Here is a 25,464-nt window from a genome sequence, read left to right as displayed (position 1 = left end):
GCATATCTGCATGTGCCCATTTTTCCTGCCCATCAGAAGTTTCTGCGCTTCGAGGTAGGAGGGCGCCATTTCCAGTTTGTGGCTCTGCCTTTCGGGATAGCCACTGCACCTCGAGTGTTCACAAAGATCTTGGCTCCTCCTCTGGCCAGATTAAGGGCTCAGGGTATAGCTGTCATAGCATACCTAGACGACCTGCTCTTGATAGACCGGTCGGTAGCCTCTTTAAATGGAAACTTGAGGACCACGGTCAGGTATCTAGAACACCTGGGTTGGATCCTCAACCTAGAAAAGTCTTTCCTAAAACCAGTAAGAAGACTGGAGTATTTAGGTCTGATTATAGATACAAGCCAGGAGAAAATATTTCTACCCCAGGCAAAGATCACTGCTTTGAGAGAGCTGATTCTGACAGTAAGGACCAAGAAGGGTCCCTCAGTCCGCCTTTGTATGAGGCTACTAGGGAAGATGGTGTCTTCATTCGAAGCAGTTCCCTATGCTCAGTTTCACTCAAGAATGCTGCAACACAGTATTCTGTCGACCTGGAACAAGAAGGTTCAGGCATTAGACTTTCCGATGCACCTGTCGCATGCGGTGTGTCAGAGCCTCAATTGGTGGCTCATACCCGAAAACCTGCAGAAGGGGAAATCCTTTCTACCGGTTACCTGGACGGTGGTAACAACAGATGCCAGTCTGTCAGGTTGGGGAGCAGTTCTGGAACAGGCTGCGGTCCAAGGGGTATGGTCCAAGACAGAGAGGACCTTACCCATCAACATTCTGGAGATCCGGGCGATACATCTAGCTCTAAAAGCCTGGACTATCAGGCTACAGGGATGTCCGGTCAGGATCCAGTCCGACAATGCCACAGCAGTGGCTTATGTCAATCATCAGGGAGGCACCCGGAGCCGAGCTGCTCAAAAAGAGGTGAACCAGATCTTAGTCTGGGCAGAGATGCATGTGCCATGCATATCGGCAGTTTTCATCCCGGGAATAGAGAATTGGCAGGCGGACTATCTAAGTTGCCAGCAGTTACTTCCAGGGGAATGGTCTCTGCATCCCGACGTCTTTTGGGCCATATGCCAAAGATGGGGGGTTCCAGATGTAGATCTCTTTGCATCCCGATTCAACAAAAAGATAGACAGATTTGTGGCAAGGACAAAAGATCCTCTTGCATGCGGGACGGATGCGTTGGTGATTCCGTGGCATCGGTTCTCACTGATTTACGCATTCCCGCCTATTCTGCTACTACCACGACGCCCCCGCTTGGCCCAGAAGGACTTGATATGCAGAAATAGTAAGGATGACGGTAGGTTCCCCGTGGACACTACCGGAACGCCCAGACCTGTTATCTCAAGGTCCAGTGTTCCATCCTGCCTTACAAACGCTAAATTTGACGGTTTGGCTATTGAGACCCACGTTCTGAAGAGTCGTGGGCTCTCAGGTCCTATCATATCTACCTTGATTAATGCAAGGAAGCCAGCTTCCAGGATGATTTATCATAGAGTCTGGAAGGCTTATATAACCTGGTGTGAATCCAGAGGTTGGCATCCCAGGAAATATGTCATAGGTAGAATCCTTGATTTTCTACAGATGGGATTAGAGATGAAGCTGGCCTTGAGTACCATCAAGGGCCAGGTTTCTGCTTTATCAGTATTATTTCAGCGGCCACTTGCTTCGCATTCTTTGGTCCGAAACTTTATGCAGGGGGTGATGCGTCTTAATCCTCCGGTTAAAGCGCCCCTAAACCCCTGGGACTTGAATTTGGTCCTGGCTGTGTTACAGAAACAGCCTTTTGAACCAATAAGTCAGATTCCTTTGGTCTTGTTGACAAGGAAATTAATTTTTCTGGTGGCCATCTCTTCTGCTAGAAGAGTATCAGAATTAGCAGCTCTTTCCTGTAAGGAGCCTTATTTGATTATACACAAGGATAGAGTGGTACTACGCCCTCATCTTAGTTTTTTCCAGATCCCTGTTCTCCGGAAGAGAGATCTCTACATTCGTTGGATGTAGTAAGAGCAGTTAAGACCTATCTAGGGGCAACTACTCAGATCCGCAAGACAGATGTTTTGTTTGTGCTGCCAGAGGGTCCCAATAGAGGACAGGCAGCGTCAAAAGCTACCATTTCTAAATGGATTCGACAGTTGATCATTCAAGCTTACGGTCTGAAACAGAAGATTCCTCCGTTTCAGATCAGGGCACATTCCACAAGGGCTATTGGTGCTTCTTGGGCAGTGCATCACCGGGCCTCTATGGCTCAAATCTGCAAGGCCGCAACCTGGTCTTCAGTCCATACATTCACCAGATTCTATCAGGTGGATGTGAGAAGGCATGAGGATATCGCCTTTGGGCGTAGTGTGCTGCAGGCAGCGGTACAGGGTCCTCAGGTCTGATTGCACCCTACTTGGTCGTGGTTCCCCCCCCTCAGGTAGCATTGCTCTGGGACATCCCATCAGTAATTACTGTGGCTCTGTGTCCCGTGATGTTCGAGAAAGAAAATAGGATTTTTTAAAACAGCTTACCTGTAAAATCCTTTTCTTTCGAAGGACATCACGGGACACAGAGGTCCCGCCCCTCTTCTAATACACTATATTGCTTGGCTACAAAACTGAGGTATCCCTGCAAGGGGGAGGGATTATATAGGGGGTTGAACTTCCTGATAGGGTGTGCCAGTGTCCAATCACCAGTGATACCTATATAACCCATCAGTAATTACTGTGGCTCTGTGTCCCGTGATGTCCTTCGAAAGAAAAGGATTTTACAGGTAAGCTGTTTTAAAAAATCCTATTTTTTTAAAACTGATAGATGACTGACACCAAGAGCAAAACAGAAAGTTCAAAATAAACAGCTCGGCCGCGATGAGGCTTGGCCAGCTGATGTGTGGTGACATCAGGTCCTGTGGCTCCGTCCGACTCGGCGATTCTCCATAAGAGGCTTCAACGGGGAGAGGAGACTGGGGCAAGACGTCACCCACCACACTTTATAGGCATCTCCGCAGGAAGGTGACACCGGAAACGAGATTGAAATAAACTTATCAATCAGTTCACAGTGTAACCATGTAAGAAAGATATATAAAATAAAACAGTAGCTTTATCGTCATATCTATATCACGAAAAATCCTTTAGGTAAATTCTATAATAATTGAAGTAGGAATCATAAAAATACAGTATGTTGTGAATCTTTAACCATTGTGGCCCTTTGACACTAGTAGCGCACTATATACGGAACAGATACCTTGTTTCCATGGGATCAGTTTTTCACTGATCTATGCTTTCCCTCCTCTTACGCACCTTCTCGCAAGATCAAGCAAGAAGGGAAGGAGGTTATTCTTGTGGCCCAGGAGATCTTGGTTTGCCAAGATCGTAAAAATGGCGGTAGGGGACTCTTGGACCCTACCGCTATGGCCAGACCTTCTCTCGCAAGGTCTGGTATTCCATCCTACCTTACAAACGCTAAATTTAGCGGTTTGGCTATTAAGACCCACATTCTAGAAGATTGTGGGCTGTTAGCTTCAGCAGTTTCTACTTGGTTAATGCTAGGAAGCCGGCCTCCAGAGTCAAATACCGGAAGGCATATGTCTCCTGGTGTAAATCTAAAGGTTGGCACCCCACAAAATATGTCATAGGTAGGAGGTAGGATCCTTGAGTTCCTACAGATAGAATTAGTACTCAAGGCCAGCTTCATTTCTATCAAGGCCAGATGTCGGCTTTCTCAGTGTCCCCCCCCCCCCCCAACAACCACTTGCTTCACACTCTGGTTCATAACTTTATTCAGGGGGTAACGCGGATTAATCCTCCAGTCAGGTCACACTTGAACCCTTGGGACTTAAATTTAGTCCTGTCGGCTTTACAGAAGCAGCCTTTTGAACCAATATGAGATGTTCCTTTGGTCCTCTTGATGAGGAAAAATTATTTTCTTGGTTGCCATATCTTCTGCAGGAAGAGTATCAGAGTTGGCTGCTTCTTCTTGTAAAGAGCCATATTTGATTATTCATAATGTTGTATTGCGGCCTCATCCTAAATTCCTACCAAAGGTAGTGTCAGGTTTTCATTTTAAACCAGGATTTTGTTCTGCCTTCATTTTTTCCAGATCCTCGTTCTGTGGAAGAGAGGTCACTACATTCTCTTGATGTGACGAGAGCAGTCAAGGTCGATTTGAAAATGACCGCTCAGATTAGTAAAACAGATGTTTTGTTCATGTTGCCAGACTGTCCTAAAAGAGGACAGGCAGCGTCAAAATCTACTATTTCTAAATGGATTTGTCAAGTCATTGTTCAAGCTTATGGTTTTAAAGAGGAAAATTCCTCCTTTTCATATTAAAGTGCACTCCACCAGGGCTGTTAGTGCTTCTTGGGCAGTGCATCACCATGCCTCTATGGCTCGAGTCTGCAAGACTACAACTTGGTCTTCAGTTCATACAATTACCAGATTCTATCAAGTAGATGTAAAAGATCATGAGGATATCGCCTTTGGGCACAGTGTACTGCAGGCTGCAGTATGAGTCCTAGTCTCTTGGTGCCCTACTTTTGTTGTCTCCCTCCCTTCAGTTGGCATTGCTATGGGACATCCCACATAGTAACTACTTCGCATCTGTGTCCCATGATGTACTTCAAAGAAAATAGGATTTTTATCCTATTTAAAGGCTTACCTGTAAAATCCTTTTCTTTGAAGTACATCACGGGACACAGAGTTCCCTCCCTTCTTTGGTATACACGTGTATTGCTTTGCTACAAAACTGATGTACTCCCACCAGTGGGAGGGGTTATATAGGGAGTGCACGTTTTAATTTAGGGTGTGCCAGTGAGCATCACCTGAAGGTGGCCTATAACACACATAGTAACTACTATGGCTCTGTGTCCCGTGGTGTACTTTAAAGAAAAGGATTTTACAGGTAAGCTGTTATAAAAATCCTATTTTTCTCATATGTTAATCGATTTGTCTGTGCACATCTGTTTGGACTACTTTTGCAGAAATGGAATACAAACATGTCCTAACACTAATATGTCCTAACACAATATTCACACTAACTATCCAGTAAAAAAATGAATTATGCTCATTTTCAATAACTTCCAACAAAAAAAACTATGGCCTTTGTGGCATACATTTGAAAACACATGTGGAAACCACCCTGTCTTGTCAAGGCCCTTCCTTTTTTATATTATTATTTTTTTTTTTGTCATGATTTTATTGTTGCTGATGTCATTGGGGAAGATTTACTAAAACTGGGGCAAGCAGAATCTGGTGCAGCTGTGCATAGTAACCAATCAGCTTCTAGGCTTTATTGTCAAAGCTTCATTGAACAAGCTGATGTTAGAAGCTGATTGGTTACTCTACACCGCTGCGCCAGTTTAATAAATCGCCCACATTATGTTGTAAACTGCTGCAGAAGACCTTGCCAGTATATAAACCAATACCATTAATTTGTATTTTTTTATTTTTGAATATAACAGAAAAAGTGCAAAAGGAAATTGAAAATGTTATAGGCACAGCTCAACCGAAGATGGAGCACAGGAAGCAAATGCCCTATACACATGCTGTTGTGTGTGAAGTTCAGCGCTTTGGTAATATCTCCACAGCCACCCCTCCACATGCGACGGCTTGTGATATCACATTCAGAGGCTATTTTCTTCCAAAGGTGAGTGATTCAAGTAAAGTGCGAGAAACTAAATAAAGGTGGAGGTCTGCGTTAAGGGTTGCTCCTACCACTGGTGGAGTGGGTCATGTTAGTTCCCCTATTTAGGGTGGGAGGAGTGAAAATGCAGAGGGAATTGCTGCCAGGACTGTGAATAGTTTGGGAGTTGGCATTCCCTTGCTCCCCTTTTCAGTAAGTGATTGTTGTAAGATGATTGTAAGGTGATTTACCAAAAGAACTAAGAGCTATGACTCAAAGCATAAAACCATAAGGTACCTGTATGCTAATAAAGTATTGGCCGGCAAACCATAATTTGGAAGTTACTGTTGCCATGGTCTGGACTTTTCTGTTTTGCTGACTTATACAAGTAAAGGAGTTTATTGCACTGAAAAGCCTCTGAGCATGTTCAGTACAGCTAAAACCTAGGGATTTTTTATGCAAGCCTGGTTGGCACTGGAGTGGGTGGTGATAAAGGAACTAGAGTTCCCCTGCCTAACGATGAGAGAACCCCCTCATGTAGCATGCATCAGGTACTTGAATGGTTGGGCTTCTGTCTTTATCACATATCAACCATAGACCATTGTGTGAGGTAATCCAGACAGGAAGGGGGTTAACTGTGAGGTGACCAGAAGGATGGGTTAAGACATGGGTGATCAATCTGTGGCCCTCCAGCTGTTGCAGGACTACAAGTCCCATTATGTATTGCAAGGCTGACCTTTTACAAGCATGACTCCCAAAGGCAGGAGCATGATGGGAATTTGTAGTTCCGCAAAGGCTGGAGGACCACAGGTTGAGTACCGATGGGTTAAGAGTAGGTCTTGGACCGACATTCGTGCATGTTACAGCATGTGGTTTGGGCTGAGCAACCTGTGATGCCCTGCAACTTGTATGGAGGGGTGGAGACTCTGCTGCACATCTTAGCCACATAAAAGCTGGGTTCCTGGACTTCTGGCTAACATGAACACTTTGGCAAAAGCCTCACTCCTTTTTAAAGTAGGATTTTACTCTGAACAAACTCATGGTTTGATGGTGAAACCACCATGTCCTATCACACAGAAAATAGTCTGTCTTCCACCTGCACAAAGGGGTGTGTGTTTGTTTGTTTTTTTTGTTTTTGTTTTTGTTTTTTTTAAGGCCTTCCTGTGATGATTCCCAGCCCTTCTATACTGAGCATGGTTTCCTGGCAGTGTCAAGATCGGGATCACCTGCTGGTGGCACTGTGCTTCTCAGAGGAGAAGGCTGTCATTCTGGTGCCTCCTAGCTGCCAGCAGATCCCAGTAATCAGTTTCCACCTGATGCTGGCCACTTGATCTTGAACTTGCTCCTACCCTGTACCCTTCTGCCTTGTACCTACTCCCCTTGTTCCTGATCCCAGTTTTGTTTCCCCTTTCGATCTGCTCCCTGCAGCTCCTAGTTTTCTCCTGTGGTCCCCATTTTGTATAGGTTGTGTATATAGTGGCTTTTGGTTCACTTATATTTTTATGTTTGCATTTTTGTTTAACTGTTTGTAATCAACTCACTCACATAAACAGTCTGGTCCCTGTCTCCTGAGTGTAGCCATGCAGATTTTGCCACCCCTGCTGCTGATTCATGACAGGAAGGTGGACTTCATCAGGCTAGCTTGGAGCCCCCAACTGCCCTGATCCACATTCTGAGTGGTAAATATTTGCCATCTGTCACCTTGTCTGCCATTTTAGCAAAGACTCTGTCACAATATATAATTGTATTAGGATCATTGGTTGTGCCAGTTGATGTAATGAGTAATCCTGGGAGAGTAGAAAAGGGGGTTATCTAAGTGTAGCGCCATCACCATGAGGGCTGCTGGAAGATGACTAACCCCAAAGGTTGCCCTGATCTTGCAAGTCTCCCAACAACTCTGACACCCTGGGTTGGAACATATTTCAAATTGATAATGCAATTACACAGACACCAGACTTTAGCAAAGTAAACAAGTATTTTACTTAAGATTCTTGAAGCAGATTAGAGCAAGCATAACAGACAGATATATTTCAGTGTTAAACTCTTACTCCTTGGTAAATATGCAAAGGGTGTGCAATGCAAAGAAAATAATAGGTTAAACCGTAGTAACCAGTAGGTCCCGAAAGAACCTATGACCCCAGATATACAGTAAATGGGAAGAGTGACCCTTTTTATGTCGGACTACTCCCTTCAAATCCTGATGCCATGGGCCAATAAACTTTGTGGCACAATTATAAAACCAGTTACAAGAAATGCAATGCTTAAAGTGGAAGTAAACCCTCTGATGGTGTTCAGTCAAGGAAGCTGCCATATTGGCCTCTGTTTAATCTTCAAACTGCCATGGTGCTGCACAGGTGATCAGTTATGACACCAGCAATTGGATGGTTTCTCAGTTTTGTTGAGAGAACAACCAATGGGAGTATTACATTTCTGGCATGTGCCAGAAATGTAACTGGTTGTTGGTGTTTTTTTTTTTTTTTTTTAAACTGGTGTTGGATGGATTTACTAACGCTTTAATCTTGAAGTAGCGTTCCCATAAATTGTGCAGAGTAGGGATGAGCCCGATGTTTGAGTCGAACCTAAGTTCGACTCGAACATCGGGTGTTTGCCGAACAGTGAACAATATGCGTTTGTTCGTGGCAAATTCAAAAGCTGCCGGAACACCGTTAAAGTCTATGGGACACTAACATGAATAATCAAAAGTGCTAATTTTAAAGGCTTATATGCAAATTATTGTCAAAGTGTTTGGGGACCTGGGTCCTGTCCCAGGGGACATGTATCAATGCAAACATTATTTTTAAACGGCTGTTTTAGGGAGCAGATAGATAGATATATAATTTTTAATGCTTAACAATAAAAATGAAATATTCCTTTTAAATATATCATGCCTGGGCGGTGTCTATAGTATGCCTGTAAAGTGGTGCATTTTTCCCGTGTTTAGAACAGTACCACAGCAAAAAGACATTTCTAAAGGAAAAATTGTCATTTAAAACTGATCGCGGCTGTAATGAATTGTCGGGTCTCGGCAATATAGATACAAATAATTGAAAAAAAGAACATGGGATCCCCCTCCATTGCCAGGCTCTTTGGGTCTGGTATGAATATTAAGGGGAACCCTCCGCCAAAAAGTGGAACTGCAGTCTGCTCACATAATTTGTAATAAAAACATCTTTGCCATTCTGAAGCTTCCCTCCAACCACTTTGCATATTTTAGTTTCAATATTCTTAAGTTTTCACATGTGAAATCTTGTCAGACGGTCCAACTGGAGCACAAATGACAAAATATGGAAATGCTCATAACATTCAATGCATTATGCAATACAGATCCTCAAACATAAGCCTACAACTAGAGGTATTGGTAGAGATGGCTCCAGGGGGGGGGGGGGGAGAAGGAGGGGTGGTAAAGGAGGAAAGGGGAGTACCAGCAAACTAGTGTAATGAACTAGTGTCGACCAAGAAAACATTAAATTTGTACAGTGCAGCTAGGATGTGATAACCATGAAGACCATTGGAAAAGGAATTTATCTATGCATAGGTTTTTTTTTTTTTTTTTTTTTCCTAGCTACTAGTTTCGCCATCTCACATTCAAGATTAATGTGATTGTGAACGCCAAGGAAGGGAGTTCCAGTGTTTTCCAAAGTCTGTTGATATTTAGCTTTGCTGCTAGTAGAATGTGTATTATTGCTACTTGTGATCTGGGAGGGAATTTTTCTTTTTTTTTTTTTTCAAATATAAATTTTATTTCAAAAAAGGAAAGTAACAATCAAACAATAGCATTGTATTACATTCTCCAGTGTGTCATCCATTATACACAGTTGAAAACATATTTTGACCATAACAATAATCTGGTATTTGTGTTTATGAGTTCAAAATTGCTGGTTGGCATCCGGTTAACCAAGTCTGTGTTTACAGATATTACGAGTCTGCGTCTACTACGTACGATGTATATTTCATTTCTGAGATGTTTTGAGGTTACGGTCATGTAGTGCCTCCAACTTGAAAACTAGAAATACAATAAATGAGGCAAATAGATTCCACTGAAGAACACTACAAAGTAAAGAAACAAAGAAGAAAGTAGATAAGAAAGGGAAGAAAGAAGAGAGAGGCAGATAAGTTTTATGAAGAAGGGGGGGGGGGGGGGTTGGGTAACAAAAAAAAAAAGGGGGGGGAAGGGGGGGGTATTCGACCCAGGTGAACCGTCTGTTTTTAAATTGTTTTGTTCTATGTTGCTAGAAGGGCTATTCCCTCATCTGAAAGTATGAACATATTCCACAGCCTCCATGTCTGTGAATGTTGATCTTGTTTGTTTTGCGCCGTTTGAACCAGGTCCTCCAATCTCCTGATCTCTTCCACCCTGCGTAGCCACAGCCCTATAGATGGCGGGAGCGTCTGTTTCCACAGGAGAGGAATACATGCTTTAGCTGCGTTCAGCAAATGTCGTACTATCGATCTTTTATAGGCTCGAGGCGAAATCGTAGATGCATGAAGTAGAATTAGCGCCGGATCTTCACTTATTGTGTAATCCGTGAATTTTTGCGTTATCATACGGACTGTCGTCCAAAAATGATGCAGGAGTGGGCAAGACCAGAAGATATGGAGGAGCGTCCCCTTACTCGCTTGACACCTCCAGCATTTATCAGATGTATCCGGAAAGTATTCATGAAGTCTGCTTGGCGTGTAGTACCATCTAGTCAGTATCTTATAATTAAGTTCCTGTATTTTGGTGCATATAAATGATTTTAAGGAAAATGTGATAATCATTTGTATTTGGGCACTAGTAAATGTGCTTTGTAAGTCGTTTTCCCATGCACGTATAAACGTCAAAGCAGGTTGTTCCGAAGGGGAGTTAATCAAAGCATATGTTTTGGACAGGACTTGAGGCAAATTTCCCTCGTCCTTACAATAGCTTTCAAAAGTCGTTAGGTCACGATTAAACTGTGATGGGTTGGGGATCGTACAGAGAAAGTGATGTAGACATATTGCAGGCCAGAATGGGAGTCGAAAATGGCCACTCTCTAGAGTTAGGGATTGTATGGACGGCCATTTGTTGTTTATCAAAAAATGAGAGGCACGATCTCTACCTGTCACACGAAGTGACTCAAATCCTAAACGTTCCAGGCCTGGAGGGAAACTTGGGTTACCCAAAATGACGATGTTTTCTGACTGATTGTGCTAAAAGTTTCCCGCATTTGTTCCCTGACTCATAAGATATTTTCCTGCATATTTGCAGGGCAGCTTTAGCTCTATATTGTAATAAATCAACAGTTTGTTTCCTGAGGGATGTTAGCTCTGCTTCTAAAGAGACGGTCGGCGTTTGTTTGTGTTTGGCTTCTACGTCATGTATTTTGTCAAGAAGAGTCAAAAGTAGTTGTTCCCTTTCTTTCTTGATACGGGCACCGTGCTTTATAAATATGCCTCTTATTACCGTCTTATGGGCTTCCCATACTATGCCCGGGTTACAATCTTCTGTGTCATTTAGTCGGAAGTAATGTGTCAGTTCAGTCTGTACGTCTGCTAGGACCTCTGGCGTTTGCAATAGACTTTTGTTCAATCTCCAGAATTTGGTTCTGGTCGTCAAGGACGGCGACAAACAGTAGCACATGGTGACAGGCGCATGGTCCGACCACATGATGTTGCCTATCTCCACCCCGTGGACCGCCTCCAACTGATTATGGGGGACAAAGAAATAATCTATTCTCGAATATATTTTGTGTGGAGAGGAATAGAAGGTATAATCGCGTTCCCCGGGGTGGAGTAATCTCCACGCGTCTATCAGCCGAGCGTCATGCAATTCTCGGGTTATGCGCTTGTGTACTCTAGACCGTATGGACGTGGATCTAGACGATGTGTCTTCTGAGGGGTTTAAGGGTACATTGATATCTCCACCTAGCACTAATTGTCCTTCCATGAAATCCGTAAGTAAGTTCAGTGTGTGATGTAGGAAGGTGTCTTGTCGGTCATTTGGAGCATATATGGTGGCTAGTGTTACCTTGGTACCTCTAAGTAAGCCTTTAATGAACACATAGCGGCCTTCCGGGTCCGCAAGGGTGTCAGCACAGGTCCAGGGTACCGTCCCTGCAATAAGTATTGATATTCCTCTAGACTTGGCTGTCTCATTAGTAGCATGGTAAGCATGTGGAAAATGTTGACTTTTTAGATACATCCGATTTCCTGTCCTGAAGTGTGTCTCTTGAATGAATGCGACGTCTATGCGCTCTCTTCTAAGGTCAGACAAGAGCATGCGGCATTTCTCTGGAATATTAAGACCCTTGGCGTTCAAGGAATATATATTGATTGAATCCATCCTCACCTGGGTCAAAGGAGGTTAAGAGGTGGGTGTGGGATAAGAAGATGGAGGGTGGGGGAATGTAAGGAAGAGAATATGTAGAGAAAGGAGAGGATAGAAAGAGAAAACGAAATGAAAAGACCGTCAAGTACGACGTCTATTAATTGGTTTGTATCTTCGATGCACTAAAGTAAATTAAGTAAATTACTTAACAAGAGAGCGTGTCCTGGGCCTTACCAGGAGTCTTGCTCCAACCTAATGGGGGAGAGGTAAGAGTAGACCAGCGAAGGCGTCTCCGGACCGTCCCCTACCACCCAGCTTGAGAGTATTATGTGAACTTCTACTTAGAATCTTGCTATATATATCAGTGAACATGGCAGAAAAAATAAAAGAAACAAACTGAAAAGACAAAACTCAATTTAGCTCAACAAATAACCGAGCAGAAATTTTCGTAGGGAGTGTGGTATAAAATATATAGCATCCTGACTTGTTGTACAGCCACCAACTGTGGGCCATTCATTTTACAATATTATATATATACCTTTGAGAAAAGACAGGATATGTACAGTATCCTCACTACTCCTCGAGCGAACCTTTTCATTGTTACCATGTCTCCCCTCTGAAGTTAACCACCCCTCCTATACTATTTACGTTTTCCCCTATGTGGAGTCAGAACTCTATTATCAGTATATGCTGGTGGACATATATACAGATGATCTATCCTCCATAACCAGAGATCTGATACCTCCCATGTCATCCTCACCTAATGGAAGTTGTCCATGATGTTATTTATCTCCTTCCGCCAACGTGGGTGGATGTCTCCTTCTAATTCCCTCCCCGCCCCTATTGCTCTGCAGTATCCCCTTCCTGTTTAGCAGCCCAAGATTTCACCAACCCTGATTCTCGGGATATATATATGATGGGCAGATTAGGTTAGGTAGTCCTGCCCCCCTGTATTGCCCCAGAAAAGAAAGAAGAAAGAAAAGAAGAAAAAAGAAAAAAAAAAAAAGAAAAAAAAAAAAATCAACTTATGAGCAGCTTTACAGGCAATATCAATATCAATGTTCCCCTAGCTAACATTTCCCCGTAACCATGTATAGGATTCAAAGAACAAAAACACCTCCGTAAAAACCACCGATCACCACAGCCCTGTTAAAGTCATACTGTGTTCCATGTAGTAACTTGGATCAAAGTTCTGAGTATATTCTTCAGGACCTTTCCATTAGTTAGTGGTATATGTGGCAATCGTGGCGAATGTAATCCTGCGTTAAAGTATCAGGTCAGGTGAAGAGGGGAGGAGGCCACAGTAACATCATAGGTTATTACAGGGACAATCTGTGTAAATATTCTCCCTTTTTTCGTGTTGTTTTGTGCGGCTGTTCAGGTAGGGCAAGACATCTTTATCAGCAGGGGGGGAGCAAATAAACAACTCACAGGAGGATTGCATTTGAGGGTATGAGAGGTATATGTCTGGGGTTAGCATCCCAAAAATATAAGGAGGCCATGTGGTATCCATCAAAATAAAATAAGAAGGGGGAGACGGGGGAAAGAAAAAGTTATATATATATATATATATATAAAAGTGAGTTTATATAGGACTATCAGTGGAAATAGACAGCAGCCGCTATCAGCTCACCACTCGGCATGTTTCATTCAGTCCTCTCTCGGCGCCTCTGCAGAGGTGTAGCGCGACCTGTGTTGGTTCCGCTGTGGTCTCGGTGATCGTGATCTCTGCCTGCCAGATGTTCCAGGTCGGATGTTGGAGCGTTGCAGCAACTGTAGCCAGTCCGGGACCACCACCGGTTCCACCCCCAGGAATGCAAACAAGGCAGGAAGTTCGGCCGGAGACCGCAGAGTGAATGAGTGCTGTGCTTTTCTAAATGTTACTGAAATGGGGAAACCCCATCTATAGGTGCAGCCAGCATTTCTCTCCACTTCCAGAACTGGTTTTAGCTGTGCTCTTCTCTGTAGCGTTGATTGCGATAAATCCGGGAGAATTCGGATAATTGCTCCATCAAATGTGGCATCTCCTTTCTCCCAGGCCGCTCGCAGCACCATTTCTTTATGTGTATATTGATGTATACGGCAAATAACATCTCTCGGTCTGCTCATATCATTCGAGCGGGGACCCAATGCCCGGTGTATGCGATCAAAAGACAGGTTTGAAGGGTAACGATCTCCCAGTAAGTCCCTGAAAATCGCCGGTGTGGATTCCGCCAGGTCTTCTATCCCCGTAGCCTCTGGTATTCCCCTCAAACGCAAATTATTGCGTCTGCTGCGGTCTTCGGCCTCCTCCAACCGCAGCTGTTGAGTGAGGAGTGCTGAGGCTTGTGTAGTTTGCTCTGCCTCGATTATCGCCAATCGTCTTTCGATCGTGGTCAGTGAGGATTCTCCTACCTCCACTCGTCCTGACAGGGTCTGTATCTCCTGCCTTACCTCCTCTATCTCCTGTCGGTGGGAAGCCTCTATTCTGCTGACGATGGCCTCAAAATCTGCCCTGGTTGGGAGGGCCTGTAGAAGCGCCCTTAGTTCCGCATCAGCCCTCAGAGTCAGCGGTGTGTGAGGGAGGGAGAGGGATTCTTGTGAGTCGGAGCGAAATATACCGGGGATCGAACCATCCAAGTTCTGCACTATCGGTGTCGAGCTCTGGCCAGATGTAGCCTGTGGTTGCCGGTCCTTGTGTGTGCCGGGCCTCGTGGTGTCCGCCATCTTGGTAGCTGGTGTTGTTCCTGGAGCGTTCACTAGAAATCGGTGTATATCCCCACCGTTACATGTTTTAGGAGACACCCGTTGTCTGAATCTGCCTCTCCGCTTTCCAGCAGAGTACATGCCGGGAGAAACAAGCAGAGTATATACGCTTAAAAGCTGATAATGGACGGGTCAGGCCGGGAGCTCCTCAGAAAGACGTCCTCACTCGGCCATCTCGAGACCACGCCCCGGAATTTTTCTATATGTGAAGTAGAGCTAGTGACAGGTTAGGCATTGTGGGGATGTGCGATATAGAAGAAATTAGGGAGAAAATTTGTTTCCAAAAGGAGCTAAGAGATCTACAAAACCACAGATGTGCGATGGTGTCTATACTGCCACAAGATCTCCATCAGGTATTGGAACAACCTTGGTATATTTTTGACAATTTTTATAGGGTGCCAAGTACCATCTGTGTGTTGAGTAGTCATTTTTAAGGTTGCATATATTAGATATCCCATGATTCGGGTGTGTGGATTGAGAATAGAATCTATGTAGTGTTTCAGGGATTGTGACTATAGAGGGGAGTTTAGAAGCTTTAAGGAAGTAACTGATCCTCAAATAAGTGTAGTCCTCTGGAAGATGGAATTCATGTTGGAGGTCTCTGAAAGTTTTCAAAGACTCGTTGGAGTCCAGTAGAGTGTTAATTCCGTATGTATGCCAATGCAGGATTTTAGGGTTCGGTATTTGACCCGATACTCACCCTATCTCTTTTAGAGTACTATGAGGGGGTTGGTTAGGTGGCGTGTCATGGGTAAATTTCCTCCGTGCTAGGAGTGATGCTCTGATGGGGAGAGGAATGTGGTAGGGAGAGGGGAGCCCTGTCAGAAACCATTAAATCAGGCCGAGACAGAAGTACAGTTAAATCGCACTTGTTTAATAATAAAAGTAACAAACATCAAAACATAGCCAAAGTTCAGTAACCGGAATGGATAGTCAGCCAAGCCAGAAGTCAGGGATCAATGTAGTGGAATAGCAAGTAGGATCTGGAGCCAGGAGGGATGTCAGCAAAGCAAGTCTTGAACAGGATTGCAGGCGATGTTTCTGTGATGTTGACCAAGGCGAAGGCAGAGAACCTCTGGACTGGATGGCTTAAGTAGGCAGGACTGGCTAGCAGGTTATCAACAGCTGATTAACACTGGAGAGATGGGAGCTGGCAATTGGCCAACAGCTGAGCGGCCAGCTCAGAAGGAAGTGCTGAGCCCAGCCCTGAAAAGCCCGCAGTAGTGAGTAAGAGGGTATCCAGTAAGTTAGTTTTGTAAGGCGAGCGTTCCATAGTTGACCAAGGTGTTTTTTTTTTTTTTTGTTTTTTTTTTTTATTGGAGGATGGATGCTACCAGTAATATGTAATCGAGTAATATGAGCACATCTGGGTGGTATGTTGTCACAAATTAATTTTGTAATCGGCCTTTGTATTGAGAAGATTTGAGATACCGGTAATATTACTGTACAGAATAAATATATTAGCTTAGGTAGAACAATCATCTTAAAGGTGGCTATTCTTCCCAATTTAGAAACGCTGGAAGTTCCCATTTGATTTAGTTGAGGGAGTTGTTTTTGGAGGGCTCTGTAGTTTAAATCCATAGAGTCGGATGGAGGACAAAGATTTTAATCCCTAGGTACGGAATAGCCTGTGTGGTCCATGTGTAGGGGAGATCTCTTCACAGGAGAGATTCTAAGTTGGCTGAGAGGTGCAGGGGGAGAATCAAGGTTTTAGTGGAATTAAGTTTGTAAAAGGACACTGAACTATATTAATGGACAATTTCTTGTATAGCCGGCAGGGAAAGGGTTGGGTTGGATATCGTGAGAATGACATCATCGGCGAAAAGACTAATTTTGTGGTCTATACCATTACAGGGGATTCCAGAAATGCATTCCTAATATTAGATGCCAGGGACTCCATCAAGAGGGCAAAAATGAGAGGAGAGTGGACAGCTTTGACGGGTGCCATTGGAGATTTCAAAGGGTTTGGACAACGTCCCTTCAGTTAACACTCTAGCCATGGGGTTGGAATATAAGGAAAGTATTGCTGTTTGGAACCATCCAGTTATACCAAATTTAGTGAGGACTGCTTTCAGGAATCCCCAATGCACTCTGTCAAACACCTTCTCTGCATCTAAAGACAGCAGCAGAGAAGGCGTTCGTTCCTGAGAGGCCTGGTGAATTAAATAGATGACTCTCCTAGTCGCATCAGGAGCTTGCCTACCTGGTACAAATCCCACTTTGTCCAGATGAACCAGGGATGGGAGGTAGGTTGGCAAAATCATCTCCTCTTGATTACTAAACAACATAAGTTCAGTGTTAAGAAGGGAAATAGGTCTATAGTTGAATGTAGATGTCATATCCTTGAGCAGGCAGCAGAATTGAAGAGGGTAGTAAGATGACAGAGAATGTCCACAAATTGTAAAATTCATTTACTGTATCCATCTTTAACCAGGAGATTTGTTATGGGGAAGGGTTTTAATCACATGAAGGATTTCAGCGCCCGTGAAGGGCTTAGATAGTTGGTGTAGTTGTGCTGAGGTGATAGATGGGAGGTCCACTGAAGACAGAAAATTGTGAATAAGTGTGTCTATAGGTTGGGGGTAGTGGGGTCAGTAGCTAGTTTGTATAGGGATGAGTAGTAGTCGCTAAAAGCATTTGCAATATCCCGTGGGTTGGTCAATAGTTGCTTGGAAATGGGGTGGTGTAGGGATAAGATTTTACATTTAGCTCTTCGAAGTTTGACCTAATGGGCAAGTAAAGCATTGGATTTGTTGCCCAGAGCGTAAAAATTGGCCTTAGTGAGTTTAGGGTTGGTCTCAAATTTATAAAGCAGAAGAGAGCGGAGTCTGTGTCTCCGGTCAAGAACATCATTTGGCTAGTCTATGGGAGGGGGATTGTTTAGCTTTTCCAGTTGGTCAATTTGGTTTAGTACCTCTTCAATTTGCTGCGACCTCTGTTTTTTTTTTTTTTTGGCTTTACTATGCAGTTTTATAAGGCTACCCGGCATATATGCCTTATATGTAGACCAGAGAACAAACCATTTTCAATTTCAGGATGGTCATTGAGTTCAAAAAGAATGGTGGAATGGTGTTCAGCAGTGTTTTTTTTCCCTTTTTTGATTTGGGTTATTTTCTTATAGAAGCGTTTGCAGAAACATAGTTGTTTGTTTGGGCCGTAGATATTGACCAAGGTGTAGGTGGATTTGTTGCTATATCAGACCAGGATTAGATCGTGACCCTGGATGTCCTCTAGGGTGTGGTGTAGAGAGTTTTGGATGGCTATTAGGACTCCATTTTTCTTTGGTCCTGAGGTAAAGAATGTCTGGCAATAGTTTTTCAGTGTGAACGCAGGGGTTTTCGTTAGCGCAAAGTGCGTTTCTTGCACTAGAATATCTGCTTTTTGATTGTTGGCCTGTTTGAGAAGTGTAGATTTCCTCTTTGCGGGGGTATTTAGGCCCCTAGAGTTAATGGAAACTATTTTTAAATGCCATGATGGGGTGTGCACTATTATCCGAGTGGTCTTTGAAGATAGATCGACCAGGGGGTATTTGAGAGGTAGCTGGTACAGTTTTAAGGTAAGAGGTGATTAAAAAGTGAGAGCTCAGAAAACAAAAACAATGTGCAGTAACTACTGCTGAAACTCAATGGGGGAGGTAGACTACCTTAAGTCAGGTAGGTCTATGAACACAAGTCTAGGGAGGCAGGTACCAGTGCATAGTACTGCAGGTATCCAGCAATAGTTGGTTTAGGAGTAACAGTTTATAAAGCATTGTTAGCCATCCTGGTATGCTCCTCCAGTTTCCAAGTGGGCAGCAAAGTGATCTAGGGGGTACAGGAGGTTTTGTTTTGGTAGGTGTTGAGCAGTTTTGGTGGGGATCCCCATTTGTAGGGGATTTTGTGGTTCTGTAGTGCTTTGGTGATTGTTGCAAGCTGCCTGTGATTTTCCACAGTTGCTTTGGAAAGGTCAGCATACAGTGCAATATTGGAAAGGGGGTCAGGGAGTCTTGCTGTGTCTAGCTGTGTACATTTTACGCTCCTTGACTGTAAAGAAGTGGATGCATGCTAACATATCCCTGGGTATAAAGACTGGTAGATGGGGCGGTTTAAGAAGTCTATGCGCTGTCATTTTCCAGGTCGCACTCAGTTAGTTCGGGTAGTATGGTGCGCATAAAGGACTGTAAGAATTGTCAGGTCTGATTGTTGGACCGATTCCGGAATGTTCCAGAATTTAATGTTGTTCCTACAGGGATGGTCCTCCTAAATCTGCAAGTTTGAGTCGGAGTTCATCTTCGTGATCTGTGACTGCATCAACCATTTCATTATGAGCAGTGTATAGGTCACCCACTTTAGATTTTGTTAATTCTCTGGTCATCCAGATATAGATAGGGGTGATACAGCTGTGGCCAGATCTGCGTACAAGGTCTGCCTCAGTGACAGGAGCATAGTCTTCATTGTGTGCTGTATTGACTGGCCTGATGCTTGGAATGAGTCCAGTATTGAGGATTGCTGAGGAGAGGAGGGAGAGAGCAGGCATGGGGCTGTGCTGTGTAAGAACAGGCTCTTCTGTCCTGAGCCTGGACTTGGCAGGGCTGGCTGTAGAAGAGAAATCAGGGGGAGAGGACTCGCCATGGCTGCCTGAGGGAGGAGATGCCGCCGTCAGTTGTGGAGTTTGTCTGGGAGGCAAAGAGGAGAGCCGCGCTGAGCCTCCACAGGCACCATCTTGGCAGTTTGCCAGGCCAGGAGAGGAGAAGAATGCAGTCAGTTTCCTCTGAGATTTAAACTCCTTTCTCCGCTTTGTCATGGCGGTTGGGACATGCGGAGGTGTCCAGGAGGTATGGGGGATCAATTTCACCCTATTTCTCGTCGCTACAAGGCCGCTGGTGCTGATAGTTCTGCAGGTCAGTAAGGCAGCCATTCACTCGTGCCACCAAGCCATGCCCCCCAATTTGCATATTTTATATTTACTGTGATTCTGTACTTGCCAAATATGTTGCAGAAATCGTACTCCACAAACTCTGGGTGCATCCATTTTAACTGTGGGCAGCTAAAGCTGCTGCCTGTTCACTTCCTGGATTTCTGTGCTGCTGGCTACCCAATATGCACTTCCTTTATCTAGTGCCTGTGCAGTAAGCATACTGTGGTGCTCATTGTTTATAAGTTGCTGTAGGAATGGCAGCTTCTGTGGAAGTTCATGCCCTGTTATGGCAAAGTATCAACAGCATGGAACACAGAAACAGCTAGTGCAATGCAGGAAACGGCATCATTAGGGTTGCCGCCTCATCCCTTTAAACCCAAACACACATGAATTACACAGGTATAATTACCTGTGTATAATTTCCATCTTAATCAGCCACAGAACCTGTGTAATCATGTGTTCGGTTTTAAAGAGATGTGGTGGCAACCCTAAGCTTCATACGCCTAGGCGTATTGTCAGCAATGAAGTATACAGAATAAGGCATTTACTGCCACCAAATTACAGTTTTGATTTCCAATGATTACACAGCAAGGGCAGAAGGTTCAATTGAAGGAAAGATGAAAAAAATTACTGAAGTTCCACTTTACCACCAAAAGAAAGAGGTCTAAAAATATATATTTCAATAATAAAAAAAATTATATATATATATATATATATATATATATATATATATATATATATATATATATATATATATATATATATATATATATATATATATATATATATATATGTACAGTGTTGTGCAAGACTTCAGGAAGGGGGTGAGACAGTTCAGTCTTGAAGTGGGTTAAGTAATAACATGCTGTATACTGTAAAGTATGTGTGTGTGGTTTTTTTTTTTTTTTTTAGTCTAGTTTTTATAAGTCTAGTTTTTGTAATTTAATTTCCTCTAGGGAACTACTATTCTTCCATTGCTGTTCTCCGTTTTGAAAGACAAAGCTTACTTCGCAAAGCCTGATGAGTTTTACCCAGAACATTTTCTTGATGCTGATGGGAATTTCAAGAAGAACGAAGCATTCATACCCTTCTCAGCTGGTAATTTTAAAACTCTTTTCCAGAAAGAACTGTAGATTTAATTTGTAAGGACAAACTATAGGGTCTGCCATTCCGAACTGTTTTTTTAAAAATGTGCAGTCTTTTTTGAGCTGTCCTCTTGATCTTGGCTTTTTTACCTAGTCAGTAAAGTAAGTACTGTATACTGGGCAGAAGTTCAGAATGTTTTTTTTTCACTTCATTGGTTGTATGTCTGCTCAATTCAGTCACTCACTAGGTAGTGAAACAAGGAGGATGGCCCTAACACCTGCAAAATCCATTCAACCCAAGGCACCTATCTGAGCAGATTCCTTGGTTAGTCATCCTATGAGAAGTGTTCTGGTACTGTTACTCCTTGCCTATGATGGCACATATATTGGAGCTGCCTATCCAGTGTCACATGTGATGCTCTCATTTGATGTGGAGTATGACTGACTGGGATGTGAATATTTATAGCACATTTTTGTTTAACCTGTCACAAACACATGCCATTCATTGTGTACAGTTGTTTCTAGCTGTGATTGGTCACAGTGATCAAATGGTACAGACAGGGCCAATCACAACACATCTATACCATGTGCTTAGCTGTGGCCAATCATGGCTAATCACTGCAATACACCCTGAATTGGTGGCGGTGCGTCCATTACAGGCGCCGCCCCCTCTCTCCAGCCACCCCCTCTGTGTAGTATGGATAGATTCATGCATTGCATGAATCTATCCATGAGCGCTGTAGCCACCCCCCGACTTCAGGCGCCTGCCCAGTTTAGGGCGCCTGAATTACAGCGGCAGGGGTGTTTTTGAAGCACCCGATTAGAGCCATAGGCTCTAATAGGCTTCAAAAAAGGTGAACTGCAAGCGCAATCCATTGCGCTTGCAGTTCATCTAGGTGTGTTAGCAAAGCAAATTAATATTTGCTTTGCTAACACAACTGCTTCTCAGCCAATCAGGAGGTGTGGATGTAATACCAGTCACCTGATTGGCTAAAGGCAGAGGTGATCCCATTGGCCGCCTAGCAGAACAGGAAGAAGAGTGCACGGAGGACCCAGGAGCCATCGCCGCACTACCAGTCCCACAGCGCGCCGCTTATGATGGGGTAAGTGCGGGCAGGTGGGGCACAGAGGCCCCATATGGTGGGGCACAGTTGGCTGCATTTGCTGGGCACAGTTGGCTGCAATTGATGATGTTTTTGTTTGTTTTAGTATTTTTCAGTTAGTTTGCGCCCCGCACCCCCCCCCCCCCCCCAAAAAAAAAAATTGTGAGCACCAGCTGCCACTGAAGCTGGAATAAATCCCATTTCATTGGTAAAAATGCTTGCTTATAGCACTGAAAATTGCTGTTATAAGGTGTGTGTGTGTGTGTGTGTGTGTGTGTGTGTAATAAAAAAAAAAAAATAATAATAAAGCCCCCCAGTGCTGTATTAAATACCACTAAAGAACATCTCTATATGTGTGAAAAAATTTAAAAAATTCATATGGGTACAGTGTTGCATGACCGCGCAATTGTCATTCAACGTGTGACAGTGCTGAAAGCTGGAAATTGGCCTGGGCAGGAAGGGGGTAAACGTGTTCGGTATTGAACTGGCTAAGCTCATTTCATTTCATCATATTCAATGTTAGAATAAATCATTTTCTGAATTTGTTTTGTATATTCAGATTTGTTTCATATATTTTGTTTTCTAATCGAATTTGAAAGAGCAGTTTAGGATGTAGACTTACCTTTCACGGGCGGTGGTCTCATCGGGGGGGCATTAGTAGTTTCAAGAAACTACTATTAGATAAGCACCTGAGCGACCACAACATACAGGGATATACAATGTAATGCTGACATATAATCACACACATAGGTTGGACTTGTGTCTTTTTTCAACTTCGCCTACTATAACTATGTAAAAAATACATTTACATTTAAATTAAAAAATGCATTAAACATGAAAACCTATTGCAATAAATACAGTAAGGTATAAGTCAAATAAGATTAGTACTTGGGCTGCTATATAGAATAGAATAAAATATTCTGTTCTATGATTTTCTATATATTGTTTTTTCTATTCTCTCCTTCTATTCAGCAGACTAAGTAGGATTTATCTTGATTTCACTTTTATACCTTACTGTATTTATTGCAATATATTTTTGAAATTTTGAGTTTCAGTATAACTTTAATTTTAGATTCGTTTACTATTGTGATTTGGCAATTCAGATACATCTGAATCTCCAAATAACTACAATTTTCGTCAATTTTGATTTGTAACAAAATGAATCGCAAATGTCTATACATGACAAGTCATGATTTTAATGTGACCTTAGCTGCCTATATTTTGTATTTATTGTTGTCTAGTATGAAGTATACATTCTGAGACCTGGGTTAATCAAGAAATCATATTTATTTTTATTATTTTTTTCTCAGGTAAAAGAAGCTGTGCTGGGGAAAGTTTGGCCAAAATGGAACTGTTCCTCCTGTTTACTATACTGCTGAAAAACTTCACCCTCCAGGCTCCACCTGGGACTGTTGTGGACCTCACTCCTGCTCTGGGGTCTATAAATGCTCCTTTGCCTCACGAAATCTGTGCTATACCCCGAAACTAAAATCCTCCTCCAAGACAATTTGATATTGTTGGCATTCTTCTTGCACAGGAAAGACAGCATTATTTGCAAAACAATTGGTGTGACATTCTATTTTTTTTTTTTTTTTTTTTTTTAGTAAAAGGCAATGATGTTCTGCAGGTATTGTTCGTCATTACCATTACTGAATTTTTTTGACCACTTTATCTGGAAAATACCAGCTGATGCTTAATTTTTTGGTTGGATGAAAAGTTGCACAGATGATGGCAAATGAACTGTAAAATATAAAAACATCTTAACATAAATAGTACACTTTAGCAGATTTTGATATTGGCTCATTGAAATATATTTAATCTACTTAAAGCAGACTTTACCACAATTTGAACTAATCCCCTGCCCCCCATTTTTTTTTTCCTCTCCCCTTCTGCTTTCAAAATCACTTATGAAATTTTTGTTAACATTTTGTAAATGCATGTTTTCGTTATAAAAATGTTCTTGCGATGACAGCAGTCTCACTATCCCACCACAGCCACCAATATCTGATGATGGCATTTTCAGCCTCACCCTGTGCAGAGATTTTCCAGCGCATGGGTCAACAAAGGATAGGCTGAGAGTGATTGTCCCCTCTGTTGGTTAACACACAATGTAACATAAACATGCACCATTCCCAATATCTGCTTTAGTAAATTTGATTATTTAGGAATTATCTGTGAAGCTCGCTGTCACAGCAGATAGGGATATGGCAGAAGTTAAAGTATTTAAAAAAATCTTTAAAATAATTCACTTCAATCCTTAATTATTCCCAAGCTAAATTTGAAGACTTCTATCCCAGTTTAAGAAAAATGTAATTATTTTCAGCTCTTCTTCCAATCCTTCTCCCAATTATGGGAGAAGGAGCAAGAAGTAATGTAAACATCCATAATTTATCTTGCATCATTCCCTCTACCCAGCTTAATACCATCCCATCCATTCTCTCATCACCATATCCTTCCTTTCCTTCGCCTCCCTGTTTATACTCCTTCTCTTTCTCCCCTCCAACAAGTTAGAGTGAGTGGGGAGAGGAGAGGAGTGAGTGAAATAATAGCTGATGAGAGACGTGACAGGGAAATCTTCAACTTCTCCCACCCAGAGTTGTGTGTTTTTTTTTTTTTTTTTTTTTTTACCCTGCCTCCCTCCCTTCCGACGATGCCTTCCATAAAAAGATATGGACAGAACAAAACACCTAGTGGTGTCCCTTGCAGCTGTCCATCCAAGTACAACCCTCATACAATCACCCTTAAGACATCACCAACAGGTATCTTACATTATTTAGGACAAACACAGAATACCAGATCAAAAATATCTTACTTTATACTTGGGTGCTTTGTATTTCTTTATGACCTAGTTAACTAGGATTATTAGGTTTACTTTTCTTTTACTTACAAGTTTAATCTTATTCCATGGTTTACATTGGATAGGATCAATGTTAATAAATGTATCTATGCCATGTTCTTTTTCTGACAAATTATTTGTGCTTTGATATATTGCTTACTCATTAAAACTTTATGAAACAAATAGAACATTCTTGCTCTTTAATAAACTTTACAAGTTATGGTTGAGAGCATTTTAGAGAAAAAGCTTAAGGATTTTTAGATCTTGTTTATTAAAGTGATAACAAAAATTGCAAGAAAAATATTTACTGAAAATAAATTCCAAAATACAGAAAATATCAACAGTAAAATAAATGGGATCAAAAGCAAAAAGTACTAAAACTGTGTTTTTGCCTGTTCTTTGGTTCTGGCAGAGTAAAGTTCAATGTAGTTATGTCCATATGTCATCTGGCGCAACACTGGCCCTCAGATCTGTGCATATTTTCAATAGTAAATTGCTAGTTCCAGTTGCCAATTGCAGCAGCTTTTTGTGGACCTTTTTATGCTTTATGACCTTTAGGTTCACACCTAAACTGGCCGTGGATCGTGCGTCCTGTTCTCGGTTTCAGGGATGAATCGGGGCCGAATCTTTGCCTGAATTTGGCGCTGAAACTGAGCCAAAGACGCACAGTGCAGTGTGCTCTGCAGCCGCCCCAGAGATATGTGAACCAGCTCCATAGAGAGCCGGTCACATTCTCCTGCTATGCAAATTTGATGCGGGGAAACTGCATCCAATTTGCATAGGTGTGAACACAGCCTTAAGAGAGCTTAGAGGTGTGTGAGATAGGAGGGCTGAAACTGACCTAATTTACTTTATTTGGGGTTGCTTTGTCATAGATAAATATAAAAACAGTACAAATGATCACATTTT

The 25,464-nt window shown here is 42.7% G+C and overlaps 1 protein-coding gene across 1 annotated transcript in view; it reads left to right on the top strand.

The window, feature by feature from the left end:
- LOC141139190 (cytochrome P450 2C5-like) overlaps nt 1-25,013 on the top strand; it is a 108,000-nt gene extending 82,987 nt beyond the window's left edge. The window contains exons 8-10 of the mRNA XM_073625110.1: nt 5,441-5,625; nt 20,488-20,629; nt 23,030-25,013. Coding sequence (XP_073481211.1) covers nt 5,441-5,625; nt 20,488-20,629; nt 23,030-23,208 — 506 coding nt within the window. The 3' untranslated portion in view covers nt 23,209-25,013. The remainder of the gene's footprint in view (nt 1-5,440; nt 5,626-20,487; nt 20,630-23,029) is intronic.
- Nucleotides 25,014-25,464: the final 451 nt, after the last annotated feature.

The sequence above is a fragment of the Aquarana catesbeiana genome, linkage group LG04 (genome assembly GCF_042186555.1).
Source record: "Aquarana catesbeiana isolate 2022-GZ linkage group LG04, ASM4218655v1, whole genome shotgun sequence".
Lineage (NCBI taxonomy): Eukaryota > Metazoa > Chordata > Amphibia > Anura > Ranidae > Aquarana > Aquarana catesbeiana.
The sequence above is the reverse complement of the archived record's forward strand: the minus strand, read 5'-3'. Positions and strand labels throughout refer to the sequence as shown.